Raw genomic sequence first — 13845 nt, forward strand, 5'->3', positions numbered from 1 at the left:
CAAAGTGCCACGCGAACGGGATGAAGATTCCATTGAGGAACCATCACCAAAACGGACGAAGACGGACGATACCACAGGTGATACTGCACCAGAGTTTAAAGTTCCGGAACTGCGACGTGAATCAACGGCCACGGGACATGAGGCTTGGAAGGTAGATGCTCCTCTCACCGCGAAGCAGTCGAAATTCTTGGTCCGATGCATTCAAGGTTTAAAACGGGTTCATGATTCTCGATTTTTCCGTGAACCGGTGGACCCTGTGAAGTTGAACATCCCAAATTATCCACTTATCGTCAAACAGCCTATGGATTTGCGAACTATTGAAGAGAAATTGAAAGCAGGATCATATACCTCCCTTTTTGCAGTCACATCCGATTTCGACTTGATGGTCGACAACTCCGTCACCTTCAATGGACCGGAGCATGTAGTTAGTATGGAAGGCGCGAATCTCAAGCAAAGCTTTGAGCGCCATTTGCCAAACTTCCTGGTCCAGATGAGGTGGAAACAAGCCCCGCTCAAAAGAAGGCCCAGAAAGTGGCGGCTGTGCCCACCAAAACCCAACCTGCTCGACGTGACTCAAGAGCCTCTGGGACTAATGCGCGACCAACAAATGCAACTTCTCCAACAACAACGTTTGCCCTTGGGCCGGAGGGCTTGCCTCTCATCCGCCGAGATTCCACCACAGCGGACGGTAGGCCGAAGCGTTCCATCCACCCTCCAAAAAATCGCGACTTAATCTACAGCGCAAAGCCCAAGAAGAAGAAATTCCAGTGGGAGCTGAAATTCTGTCAAGAGGTTCTTGACGAGCTCCATAAAAAGAAATACGAATCTATCGCCATTCCGTTCTACTATCCCGTTGACCCCGTTGCCTTGAATATCCCCACATACCATAGTATAATCAAAAAGCCCATGGATTTGCAAACTGTCCAAACCAAGCTGCAAACCGGCCAGTATGAGAATGCAAAGGAGATGGAGGCTGACGTTCGTCTAATGTTCAAAAATTGCTACAAGTTCAACATCCCTGGAGATCCGACCTACAACTCCGGAAAAAGCTTGGAGGAGGTCTTCGATAACAAATGGAGCCAGAAGCGTCGATGGATCGAAGCCCATGAGCCGTCCTCTGGTCACCAAAGTGCTGGCACGTCAGACAACCCGAGCGATTCAGAGGGTGAGGAAAGTGAGGACGAAAATGATCAAGAGAAACTACATCAGCTTCAGAAACAAATTGCGGAGATGTCCAAGCAAGTCGAGGCAATTACTCAAAAGAAGAAGAAGACGCCTCCCAGTAGCTCGAAGAAAGCAGGCAAATCCAAATCTGGCAAGAAGGAAACCAAGAAAGGTTCTGGGACAACGGTTGGCTCGTCTGGTAAGAAAGACAAGAAGAGTGGCTCGAAATCGAGCAAGCCTGAAAAGCAGCATTGGGTTACCTATCGCGAGAAGCAAATTATTTCGCACGGTATTAGCAGCTTACCTGAAAAGAGAATGACCGAGGCGCTCAAGATCATCCAGTCGAATGTCCCTGGATTAAAGGTACGTACTTTACTCGACATTTAAACTTTTTATTTGCTACATACATAGACTGACATGAGAATACTCAATAGGATACCAAGGAAGCAGAAATCGAGCTTGATATTGATGAACTGCCCAACGACGTTCTCCTTGTGTTGCTAAAATTCGTGAAGAAACATGCCCCTTCAGCTATGGACATTGATGAACCCGAACCAGAACCTGTTGCGGTTGTGGCTCCGCCGAAGCCCAAGAAGAATAAGCCTATGAGCAAGTATGAACAGGAAGCACGGATCAATAGTATTGAGGGTACTATATCCCGCTTCCAAGGCGGTGGCGGCGGAGGTAGAGGAAGTTATTCATCACAGCCTAGTATGTTGCCTTTTGATATAGGAGTCCTTGTTTTGCTTTCACCAAAGTATACTAACTAGGAATCCTTTTTTAACAGTACAATCCGTCGAAGGTGCCGAGAGCAGCGAAGATGATGACTCTGAAGAAAGTGAAGAAGAGTAGATCTTTTACGAAACATCGCTTTTCTTCAATTTGATCTGCTTTGCTTTTGGAAACGAACAAGCAAACAGACAAGCCACTTTCTACCGGTGCGGTTTATTTAAATTTCTGCGTCTTTTTTTCGACTGGCCTTTGATCTTATTTTATACGCTACCCGTTTACCCGCCCGTGTGATTGCTGCAATCCCCACGAATGACCCCATAAGGATGATAATGTTACCATAAAAGTTGAACCATGAAACACACACCCACCCACAAACATAATTCAGCACTTGCCGGCGCCCTTGGTTCTTCTGTTAATTTGCACTGGGGGTTTTGGTTTTATATCCCTTTTTCATTTTTTTTGTCTCTGCGGAATTCTTCATAAGACAAGCCTGATAGCACTTGCTTAAATCTTTTTGTATCTCATGCATACGTTATTAGCTCAAGACGGATTATTTTCTTGTTCTCTTCTCCTTTGTTTTCTCAATATCATCCCCTTTCCTAGTTTTACCCCTTTTCTACCTGTATGTATAGTACTTTCAAATTGTATTTATTATGATTCTTTTTTTTTAATGAATGTGAGGAAGCGAATCGGGATTAAAGGCGAAAAAAAAAAAAAAAAAAAAAAAAAAAAAAAAAAACTGGGAGAAGGGGCAAAACGAGAGAACAGCAAAACCGACTCACTCACTATTTACTCACATTACTTTACTGGGGTGAATGAGACTTCCAAGGTTTCATAAAATGAGGTTACTATCTATTGAGATCACGAAACCCACCCACTCACCATATTCTTTCACTTGGTAAGAGAGTAAATACTGGGATTTTCTTTTCTATTAGCGTCCATGGTAATAATATGGCTTTTAGCCGACTGGTTTGAGGATATATACAAAATTCCCCCCACCCCTGCCTATCAAAACACATTTCAATGGTTGTTGAAAAATATGTAAACTGGCCATATAGCTATATCGATAGCAGTTATATAATAGTTATAAAAATACAAGGTACGGTGGTAACACAGTCGCGGGAGATATAGCTTTCCTCCTCCTCCCTCGGTATATTAATTGATACATGCTGATTTTCTTTTCTTGTGGCAGTGGGCTGGTGAAAGGGGCTAGCGAAATTTAAAAAAAAAAAAAATAAATAAGATAAAAAAGATGCCTAATAATCTAGTCGCCTAGACAGTCGTGAGGACGTATCTGTAGTGGTGGGGGTTGAATGGTTAACTTAGCTCAGTTGAACGAACCCCCTTTTTAATTTAAATCGTTGATGAAAAAACAAACACAATAGTTACTCACCCAGTGATACTCTCCATCCTCTCCGACGTCAACTTAAAGCATACCTTCATCAGCTCCTGCGCCAACATAGGTTCCTTCCGCCTCAGCTGCTGCCACTCCTCGCTCCCAAGGCGCCACACAACACTATCCCGTTCCGTTCTTACCGTAGCTGTGCGCCGTGTCTCGCCGAAAAAGGGCAACTCGCCGCACGGCCGCCCCGCGACGATGAGCTCCGAATAACTGCCCTGCGGCGACTCGTACTCTGCTCGCAACATGCCCGATTCAAGGAGGTAGAAGTTTGTGGCGTCCTCGCCCGTACGGTAGAGGACTGAGTCGGCCGGGAATACTTCGCGCGTGAAGTAGGTGCAGGCCGGGAACCAGAAGTCCTCGTTGTGTTTCGTTAGGCCGTGAAACGTTTGGAGGAGAAGGGGGAGGGGTTGTTGGAACGAGTCCCATTTTTGGAATGTGGTTTTGTTGGAGACGGGGTCGGCTTCTTCTTCGCGAAGGGCTGTTGTTGCTACCTGGTGGAGGTAGTGGCCTCTTGGGGAATTGAATAATGCGTCTGGGAGTATATGGGGTTGAGGCCGTGATACGTCTGTTGTTATCATGTTAGGAGAGAAAGTTTAATTGATAAAATACATGGCGTTGATATTTTTCTAAGAACCTACCTAAAAATTGAGGAGGGGTGTGATCGCCGTTCCCTATCATTGTGTCTTTTCGCTGATATAAGACCTTTAGTAGTTCATTTTCACAATATTCCAGAGCGGAGTTCAGAGATTCGAATATTTCGACCTCGTTCTCCTTTTCAAAGAGACCGACATTCTGCAAACTTTTCCCAATCTCCCCTTCCACGTCAATGCTGCTGATAATCATCTGCACCCTCCGTTTCCAGAGGATCCTGTTTAACCGCGTGAAGGCCTCTGCGGCGGAGAAATCTAATCCGTTCACATGTTTAAGGTCAAGAATGAGAAAACGTATCGGCTGGTCCTTGAATGTCTTCTCCTCGATCAACCCCCGCACCGTGTTCTCGACGCTCACAATTGTGCCAAAAAATAGAAAACCGGCCAGCTTAATGACAAATGTCTGCTTACCCGCATCCTTGAGGAATCTGACATGTAGGGGATGTCGCCTGACGGTAGAAATGGCTACCTGGCCTGAGTATGTTGCTGTGATAGCGGACTTCTGCGCCGTTTGGACGACGAAATTTACGCAGGCGAGGATTATGCCGATGACTATTCCAATCACAAAGTCCCATGCTCCCATAGTCACAACAATTATTACCACCTATTGCACAGCATTTCAGTAAATAGTTGCGAAGGGACATACCATGCAAGTATAACCAAATGGTTGGCAGTGAATACTGGAACTTACAGTAAGATACTCCAATGTGTGTAGTTTTCCTAACGTATCCACCAGAGCCTCTTCCATTAGCTCTATCCCAAGAATGTAGATAAGGGCGCCAACAATCACTACTGGGATATAAGAAATTATACCCGGCCCTACAAGCATGATGCCAAATGTGCCGAAAGCGAGCATCACGCCTGCCAAACGGCTGTTACCGCCACTGCCGATGAAGAGTAGACTATTGGTATAAACGAGATAATTCTATGTAGAGTTAACAAAATAACGGTCCCCATACACCGGACATCTCTCACCTTCGCTTACCTGAATGCTACCGAAAAAACCCGACACTGCGTTTGAAATACCATGTGCGAGAAGTTCTCTATCAACGTTTAAATTGTCTTCGCCGGTCGAGATACCCAGAGCGGGGACGTTGATGGGCACATGTAGCACACCGAAAAACGTCAATGCGAACATAGCAGGAATGGTTTCCGCGAGTGCTGACCAATGAACAGAAGAAAAATCTAGGTGATTGTCAGCTGCCTTTTTGTTCTAGATAGGCATCGGGAGGGTAGATGATATCTTCACCATATAATGTATAGAAATGGTACCACGGTTCTGATGAAGATGGAGCCTCGAAGACCCAACCGCGGCTCCGTAGAGTCTCTAGCGGTATATTTAAACAGAACTTGAAAATATAAAAGACAGCACCCATAGATATGAAATAACCCCCAACAAGAAAATTTGACTTGACGAATCGCTTTATCACAAGCAAGCCAATAGCGCCGATAAGGGGAAGTGTCCAAAGGAAAACAGTATCAAGCTGGAAAAGCCTTTTTAGAGTCTCTAAGTTGTATTCAAGATTGCCAGATAGACGAGCGGATACCATAACCCCCGTAGCGACAAGAAACCACCCAACTCCACCAATGCATCCGATTAGGATGTGGCGCGGAAAAAACCCTATTAGCGAGCCCAGGTTGAAAGCTCCCATCAGGAAGAAGACAGATCCAGTCAGCACGGAGCTGATGGCATAGGATAGGATGGTGGTCGCGAGAACTGCTTTCTCGTTCTGCTTGCCAACCTTCTTGAGGATCATAAACGCGATTTTATGAAAAAATGGAACAACCTCAATCATTTCAGAACCAACACCTCCTTTGAAAACCGAACCACCACATGAGTATACAAGCTGAGCAACAATCGTACTGACGTAGAATATGGAGATGCCATCTGGGGCGAGGTGAGCGAATAGTGGCTCACCCAGCGGGAAAAGAATCATTCCGTAAGAAAGTGCATCTAGGATATTGAGCAAGAGGCCGAGAAATACGGCAGGAAGAAGGGTGATGGGGTAAACTATTCCCTTCCGCCAAATTACCGTTCTGTCCCAGGCCTGCGGGTTCAAGCGATGGAAGCACCGGGAACCTCCCCTTGCGCATATAGCACGCAATTTATCCAAAGGGTTATACCTAGTAATTTGGCCTTCTACATCAATTGGGGCGGTGCGGTAATCCCGACTCTTGGTTCGAGACGGATTGAGAAGTGCAGTTCGTTCTGTATCTGGCACGTTCGAACCGCGCGACAGCGTGAGAGCTGGGTCTGGGTGCGAAAAATCTTCCTGAAAGGGCTCTTCACTTAGCCCATCATTACTTCTATCTGGTGCGAAATCGCGGATCATCGTCGTAAGGGCTGAAGTGCTAACTTTTGGAGGCGAATGAAAAGCTCCTGTCCGAGAATCGGCTGCAGAGAGTTCTTCGATCTGCCCCGGTTGGCTCTGCGTCCAGCGAGACCTGCTGATATCACGCTGGCCATCAACAAATACACCGAAGTTATTTGGCACGCCAATTTGCGGCTCCAGCCACACAGAGTCGGTACAATCTCGCTCCCTGTTAAATAACGCCAGTGATGCCAATTCTGCCGTTTTTTCACGAACGCCACGAGATGAGTATTGGCCGGCATCTATCCGAAAAAAATCATATACCTTAGTACGATATTTGGGATAATCCATTGCCAGTGGAGAGAGAGTGAAGCTCACCTAGAGAGCCCCTAAAGGATCGGTGATAAAACGACCGGAGCGGTGTCCTCTCGTTTTGAGATGTGGAAAACGACATCGGAGGAAGAGAGCAATTCTCTTCCCCATGGTACGGTTGGGATCCAGAATGGGTATTACTCGTAGAGACAGAGATATTCTCGCTTCTTCCTTCGTCTGTTTGTGTACGCACCAAATCGTCTTGCACCTCGCGTTGATGTGGTTGGATCGAAGACTGCGAAACTCGCCGTCGCATTCCCGCGCTGTTGGGAGCCATATCGTCTCGCCGGTTTCAAAGGATTGGGCAAGGGATCATATGTACTGTAGATGAACATGTACAGGACCTGATCGCTACTGGAAGGGCTGAACCGCTCTCTGAACACATCTAGGCCGTCGGAAAGAACCTAGCCGCTTGGGTTGATTAGAAGCAATGGCGAACATAGCATGTGCCGGCAGGAGCATGGAGGGGCCTAACGGTCGGCCATAATAATTTCCACACAGATTTCGCGATGGTTAAGGGTTTCGAGTGACAGGACATCGTCCTGAGGACTGATCAGTGAAGACGGGTTTGTTGAAGTGGAAAAGATGAAACTCAGATTTCCCTAAACCTTCGGGAATCCGAACCCCGCCAGCCAAACTCTCAAAAGGAAAAATTAAAAATATCAACACTTTATGAAATTTCTGATAGATATCAGATGCAGGACTGATAAATTCTAAGACTTTTGCCATTGGTGCATCCATTCTTGTCAATGTCATATATTTTTGTTCTGCAACGTTAAGTTGTTGATTGTATTTTGATGAGGTCTACTAGATAAACTGACAGTTCTCTGCAACAGGGGGCTGTAGCTCTAGGTATTTGAAACATCTGAAATACGTAAGTGAACCCGAAACTTTTTTGGTCCTAAATGCCAGGATTTGAAAATTCTTTTCTGTTTGTAGGGGTAGGATACCATTTACCTTTGCTCTTCTCATGTTCTAGAATGCCAATTTGGATGATAGGATGTTGAGCAGCTAAAGAATATTTTTATCCCTGGGTTTCCTAACGTGGTAAATGGGTATTAATTATCTACTCAATTGGGACCAAAGTTCAGTTGTTCTTGTTGCCCCGTGAAAATTGCCATTTTAACTTGCGTGTATAATACTAGTTAGTATATTACAATCTTTAAATTTAACCCATGTTAATTAATACATATGTGGGCTTTGAATAGCTAACTCTTTTATTACTTGTGTTAATGGGCTCTGTTCTTTTGCATTATATATATGACATACTCATATATAATGTCAAAGCGATGAGTAGACCCTGTCCTGCAAATGGGAAGATCACATCAGAAGTGAAAATTCCAGACAAACATATCAGCAAAACAATGATGGTACTGTACATTGATTCCCAGCGGAATGCTAATTAATACAGAGAGATGAGATATGTGAAATAAACTTTTGAGCTTAAGTGAATCACAAAAGCTTAATTGTCCATGTGGTCAGAGCTTCAGCACAACCATCTAGTTCATATTCCTATTTCCTGGCTCACTCTCTTTGAGTAAAGCACAGCACAGGAAGGAGTTGTTTGACTTCCATGAGCCTAGAGAGAGTTTTTAGCAAGCATGGTTTTTGCATGAACTGGGCAGTGAAATCTGGTGAAGTACACAGCAAAGAAGGTAAGGCTACCTATTTTCTTTATTTCCTCAAAATTCCTGTTGTCTTTGTCCATCACAAAATAATAGATACATACATACATTTCAAAAGACTAATTGAATTCTTTGACGTGATTGGAGCACGATGGTCTATCCCCACGGCCATTGCAAAGACAAACATGTATGTACATACCTTAGCGACTTGAGGAGGATAAATTGATATCACAGTAGATTGTACATATCCCATTTGTGGCACGAGAACATGAAGGTCAAAGTGATTCAATTCAATCGATCAGAAATCTCCCTCGTCCTTTGAAGTAACCATACGCTCCCTGCGAGTGAGAGCTGAGCCAAATATTAGTTGGTGTGTTTGAGTAAAAGGTTCACTGCTGATTTTAGGCAATTCTTCATCATGAAACACCATGGCTCAGACGTTGGCAAACAGTTTAAAAGCCGCGCCAGTAATGGATTTGCAATATTCTCTCCATGGGGTGTTCATATTCTCTTCCTCGAACAGAGGTGGAAGCTGGTAGAAAGTAGAAGAGTTGCTTGAACGGACGTGGGTGGAAGCGCCAGAATGCCGCTTCGCAAAGCAGTTGAGCGCGAAATGAGGGCTTTGGAACTAAGTCTTTATTTATTCCAGGATCGAGCGAACAACGGTCATAGTGTACGATTTATCTTCGGGGACAAGATCGTAAATAGCCCAATGAACCCGCCTATAGCGTAATGGGAGAAAATTGGGTTATGTATCTTCGAGGGTGAATCATTTATAGATTCGCATACTAGCTCAGCCGTTGAAGATATCCTTGCGCTATAAGCCGCTCAACATCCCCTAACCGGACGTAGAACTGGCTATTTTTTGTCAATGTAATGGCACTACCATCGAAGGGCAGATGTTAGCAATGAGAAACAGATGAGTGCGCGAGTCTAGCATAGAAATTCAAATTCTTTGAAGGATTGCGGTGCTCCGTAATAAGAACGCCGTATGGGAGAATGCAGCGCTTACCCATACTCAGTCTGGATCTCACCCGCATCTTTAAGCACGCGCACATCAATGAACAGGTCCTTTGGCGGCTCCAGACTACCCGTCAAGTCAATATCAATCCATTGTCCTTTGTACGCCGCTAGCATATCGCTATACTGGCGAAAATACTCCATCTCCTCGGGACTCAGGGAATTTGCCTGGCTGCCACCACTCTGAGCACCCCCGCCACCCTGCTGCATCTGCTCGTCTAGCACATCACGGCCCTGCCAGCAGAACTCTTCTAGTTTCTCTGCGCGCGCGCGGTGGTAGGCGAGCAGGCATCTTTTGTTCCGTCGCATCGACAAATGGTCGACGAGTAAGGCACAGGCGGTCGCGTGGTTCTCGGACGGGTTGAAAGTGCCTTCGAACGGCTCCAAGATACGCGCTACATCTTTATCCAATTCGCGGACCTCGCGTGCCACCGAGCGTACCATTTCTGTCTGGTATGGTGGTAGGTGGGAGAGGGATTGCATGCGTTTGGCATGTTGGACCTGAGAGCGCGAACCACAGAGTGCGGTTGAAGTATTAGCCTACAGCGCGCGGGACTGCTTTCTCTGGGACTATGCAGATAGTGGAAATTGCGAGAATCTTGCAGATAGAACGTCTTTCTTACCAGTTTGTTTCCCGATTCTCCGTACATTGGGTCCAATCGGGTATGTCGGGGTCCCAATAATGGTTTCGGGGTCCTGAACTGCAGGGGCTGTATGCAACCTACTCTCTGCAGGGAGTGCCTCGATTATTCTCCTGTACTGAATAATATTACCTGTCCACAGGCTGCCGGGATATCTCTAGTCCTAATGGCCAGTCTGTGTTTGTGAGCCTGGATGCTTTGAGGGGCGCGGTGTCTCGTCCACTCGGGGGTGACGCGGTGGTTGATCTGCAGTGGACGGAAGGTTCTGATGCCAAGACCATGCAGCCAAACCAGGAGTCTCGACACACAATGGAAGCTTCTTTTATGCGTTTCCAGACAGTCGGTGTTCTTTATTCATTTCTATTATCATTATTCAACATTCATGAGCATTTTTCTTCTTTGCCATTCTTTTGTTCTATGTTTCTATTTTGACTTCCTTTCTGCAACACGGCTTTATAGCTTGTTGCAGCTTTCAAACGCCTCTCTCTTTATCTGAATGCCTGGTTCCGAGCCCCACTGCAGGCGAACGCCCTTCCCCCAACTTTCTGCATAGTGGAAGGAGAATTAACCCTGCATTCCAGTATGTGTGTGCTATTCTTAGGACATATACTATTCCTACTACAATGCGCTAACAGATGAGATATAGTCGCAGAAAGGGGATTCCGTTCACAATGTTATTCCCCACGTCCCACCCGTCAAGCCAAGGGGTACTACTACCATCTATCAACTGCATTGCTCTTGAAGAGAGCGCAAAGCTTTACTAGATTTAAACATTGGAATTGTAACATTCGACGACTAATCACATTAACACTAATGGTAAGCTACAGTACACTACATGCGTTCCAGGCATGGTATTGAAATCCCAATGGCTTGTCCAAATTTGTTGCTCGCCCAACCGCCTGTAATTAAGAAAATGGACTTCGCAGTAATAAAGCCGGGATAGGAGAGAAAATAAAACACGGTGAGAGATGAATAAAGAGAATATCAAACAGTCAACCCCCCCACCCCCCAACCAGTGAACATAACATGCGTTGAAAAAAAAAAAAATGAAAAAAATGAAAAAAAAAATGAAAAACAAGATGCAGAGAGGACGAAGACATGCATAGACCTTTCCCACCGACCAAAGACATGAGAGAACTGTTGAAGGGACCGAATAGCCGACCTTGACCTCTTCAACGCCAAAACAAAGTTCCGCATATAAGTTCAAGAACTTGAAGAGATGCCAGACCCATGTTGGCGCCTCAAGGAGTGATGAAATATTAAAATGAATGGGTAGAAGGGGAAAATGCAATCAACAAGTACATGGGTAGAATGGAAAGTGGAATGGTGATGATGGAAAGCGTATGATCTATTAACATGACCCGCATCTACAATGACCACCCCTCAAAGAATCACCTGAAGAGAGAAAGGGGCAACAGAGAAACCTTTTTTAGAGATGCTTCTGCGGAGCATTACCGTACTCAAATGGAGTACCAGTACTAATCCAATCTTCAAATTGTCCTCCAGCATCAATTTGGCTTTCGTTCCATATCTCCCGTCCATCCATGGGTTGTTGCACAGCATGATGGAAACTAGATTGTGAATGATATCGTTCGTCTTCTTGAGTGGGGAGGCCAGACCGGAGAAACTGTTGCTCTCCATTGGGCATTTGCCAGATATCTATTGGACCCTCATAGTTGGCCCCGTTGTTGGATGGGAGGCTAGGTTGGCCATCGAATTCCAGAAGCTGCGGATCGACTTGTAAGTCGTTGAGCGAGACTGGAGTCCTTGATTGTGGGAGCGGCTGCTGTTGGAGCAAGTCAGGATGTGCATTGCCTGGGAGGCCGGCCAAGGCTCCTGGTCCGTCGTATTGCATGCCTGGAACTCCCATCTTTTTGAAGGTCACATCTTCGATATTAGGCCCTAGCATGCTTTGGTGGATGGAAGGTTGATAATAGTGTGTTTGTTCGGGGGAAGAGATCATGCCAGGCTGTGGCCGCCCGGGATTTGACACTTGCCACGACGATCGGTTCATGTCGCCATTCAGATACATATCTCCATTCTGTTCGAATGGTGTCCCCTGGCGGCTGTCGTACGAACTATCGCGGTCCATGGGCGTAGGGGTGCGGCTTCGAAAGCTCCCATCTCGGAATGAGGCGCCAGACATTTGTCTGGCTGTATGTTGATATGAAGGCATTGTGAAGTCCGGATCGTTGACGTCGCCGTTCTCTTCTTCCTTCAGGGGCAATGACTTCTTCTTCTTGGGGGTGGTCGTGCTTTTGTTAGGCGCGAACTTGTAATTCGGGTGGGCTTTGTCATGGTTGTCTCGCTCAATGTTAGCCAGGCGCTCGTAATAGTCCCTTATTTCCTGCGGCTCCTTTGGCCAGCTAACACCAGCTACTCGTGAGACAACCTGATGATTATTCTGAGAGCACCATTCCTTCGTTGCCTCCGCATATGCTGAGCGATAGAGCATGAATGAATTCATCGGCCGTGCGATTTTGCCCTTTTTCTTCTCAACCTCCTTCAGGCGTTGCTCTGCGGATCGCGTCACATGGACCTCCATGTCCCGTACTGGGATTCGCATCTCCTTTATCAATTCGCTTAATGGACGTGGGACGTGGATGTCGTCAGCGCTACCTCTCTTTGCAGGATTTCGCTTGCGCATTCTAGCCGCCCTTCGAACCCGCGTCTTGTTGACGCGGCCTGGGGCAGGAGGCGAAACACTTCGGTTCAGAGGACCCAGGGGTATTTGCGACGTGCGCAGATGTGCCTATAACAGGTTGATTAGCATTGGAATGGTCAGGAGTTAGTGCAGCTTCGTTTCTCGGAGCTTACCATTTGCGGGTAAACAACCTCATCTCGGTTTCTATATGGGCCCGGAACTCCAAAGTCGCCCTATCGGATCGTTAGAGAACGACGCTGCTTCACATTTTCTGTCAGAAATGAGCAAATTTAACTACTTACGGCGATTCTCGGTTGTCCGTTTGGGTCCATCTCAATGCGAGTATACTGCAAGGCCGGAGAGTGTGCCATTTGCACATACATATTGTCAACTTGCAGTTTGCTTTGGAGGTATGGTGATCCAGCTCGCTGTACTAGACAGTCGTTGAAGCTGTGTGTTATATCTCCGTCTATTGACAGTGGTGGCGTTGGCGGGTGGGCATTTAACATCTCTTGCTGACAGTCCTTTTGCTGGCTAAATGGCGTGGAAATTCCAGTTTCGCTTTTATCAGAGAAACTATATCGACGAGCTCGCTGCAGGCCACTCTATCCCGCTAATTGAGCAGCTGCGCAAAAGGTAGACTTGCGCTTAAGGTAGAGAGTGCAAATGTTAGGAAGTAAAGCCCTGGCGGTAGGAAGGGTACGAGATGTTGAAAGGAGACCTTCCTTTCCGGGGATCTTTTCGGTTGGTATGAAGGAGTTTTATGTGTTCTGCTGGGTGGAGTCGTGCGGTACAGTTGCATTCCTCAGAGCTCAAGCTTTCTGAGGGCTAAAAGGCGAACCGTTACACCACCCTTATCCTCTGGGGGAATCGAGACTATGACTCCGTCTTTAATTAGGGAGCGAGCCGTCCCGGTCACAGAGCCCTGGTCCCTGAAGCGGCGTGGATCTGATTATTTTTGGTACGGAGGAGGGGCAAGGGGGGTATCGATTGACGAGAAGGGAGGCAACGAGCGACGAATTCTGCAACTATCGCCGACAGAAATTTGCTCCGGATGCGGAAAACCAAAAGTAGGGGGTTGGTAGGGTGGAGTGTAGTATGGCAGCGGTTCTCCAGAACGGTGGCTTTGGCGCTTTTCCAGAGTCTTTTTTGTTGTTGCTGTTTGAGAAAAGGTGGATTATATTGGGGTAAAGAAAGTTGATCGAAGATGCTATTTTTGCGAAGTTTCTCTTTTTCTTTGCCCTCTTAATTGATTTTATTTTTATGCCCTTTGCGAAAATGGT

At 46.3% G+C, this 13845-nt stretch overlaps 5 protein-coding genes across 5 annotated transcripts in view; 2 read left to right on the forward strand and 3 right to left on the reverse strand.

Moving 5' to 3' along the window:
* Positions 1–301: 301 nt before the first annotated feature.
* On the forward strand, positions 302–2016 carry HCBG_03484 (bromodomain-containing protein BDF1; the record flags this gene model as incomplete). The annotated part of the gene is made up of 4 exons (XM_045430533.1): positions 302–428; positions 491–1527; positions 1599–1875; positions 1952–2016. The coding sequence occupies 4 exons, from the start codon at positions 302–304 to the stop codon at positions 2014–2016; spliced, it is 1506 nt and encodes a 501-aa protein (XP_045288676.1).
* Positions 2017–3168: 1152 nt separating this feature from the next.
* HCBG_03485 (sulfate transporter) lies at positions 3169–7149 on the reverse strand (the record flags this gene model as incomplete). The annotated part of the gene is made up of 7 exons (XM_045430534.1): positions 3169–3190; positions 3290–3863; positions 3937–4552; positions 4640–4873; positions 4934–5133; positions 5198–6562; positions 6639–7149. 7 exons carry the CDS (start codon positions 6907–6909, stop codon positions 3169–3171), a joined length of 3282 nt encoding a protein of 1093 aa, XP_045288677.1.
* Positions 7150–9025: 1876 nt separating this feature from the next.
* On the reverse strand, positions 9026–10102 carry HCBG_03486 (PSF1 domain-containing protein; the record flags this gene model as incomplete). The annotated part of the gene is made up of 3 exons (XM_045430535.1): positions 9026–9139; positions 9270–9778; positions 9901–10102. 2 exons carry the CDS (start codon positions 9719–9721, stop codon positions 9046–9048), a joined length of 546 nt encoding a protein of 181 aa, XP_045288678.1.
* A 1245-nt stretch (positions 10103–11347) lies between these two features.
* HCBG_03487 (HMG box protein) lies at positions 11348–12945 on the reverse strand (the record flags this gene model as incomplete). Its single annotated transcript, XM_045430536.1, has 3 exons — positions 11348–12670; positions 12736–12795; positions 12865–12945. The coding sequence occupies 3 exons, from the start codon at positions 12943–12945 to the stop codon at positions 11348–11350; spliced, it is 1464 nt and encodes a 487-aa protein (XP_045288679.1).
* A 495-nt stretch (positions 12946–13440) lies between these two features.
* Positions 13441–13845, forward strand: part of HCBG_03488 (uncharacterized protein) — a gene marked incomplete at both ends in the record, with an annotated part of 1486 nt that continues 1081 nt past the window's right edge. The window contains one exon of the mRNA XM_045430537.1: positions 13441–13639. Coding sequence (XP_045288680.1) covers positions 13441–13639 — 199 coding nt within the window. The remainder of the gene's footprint in view (positions 13640–13845) is intronic.

Source organism: Histoplasma capsulatum (genome assembly GCF_000150115.1).
Source record: "Histoplasma capsulatum G186AR genomic scaffold supercont2.4, whole genome shotgun sequence".
Taxonomy (NCBI): Eukaryota; Fungi; Ascomycota; class Eurotiomycetes; order Onygenales; family Ajellomycetaceae; genus Histoplasma; species Histoplasma capsulatum.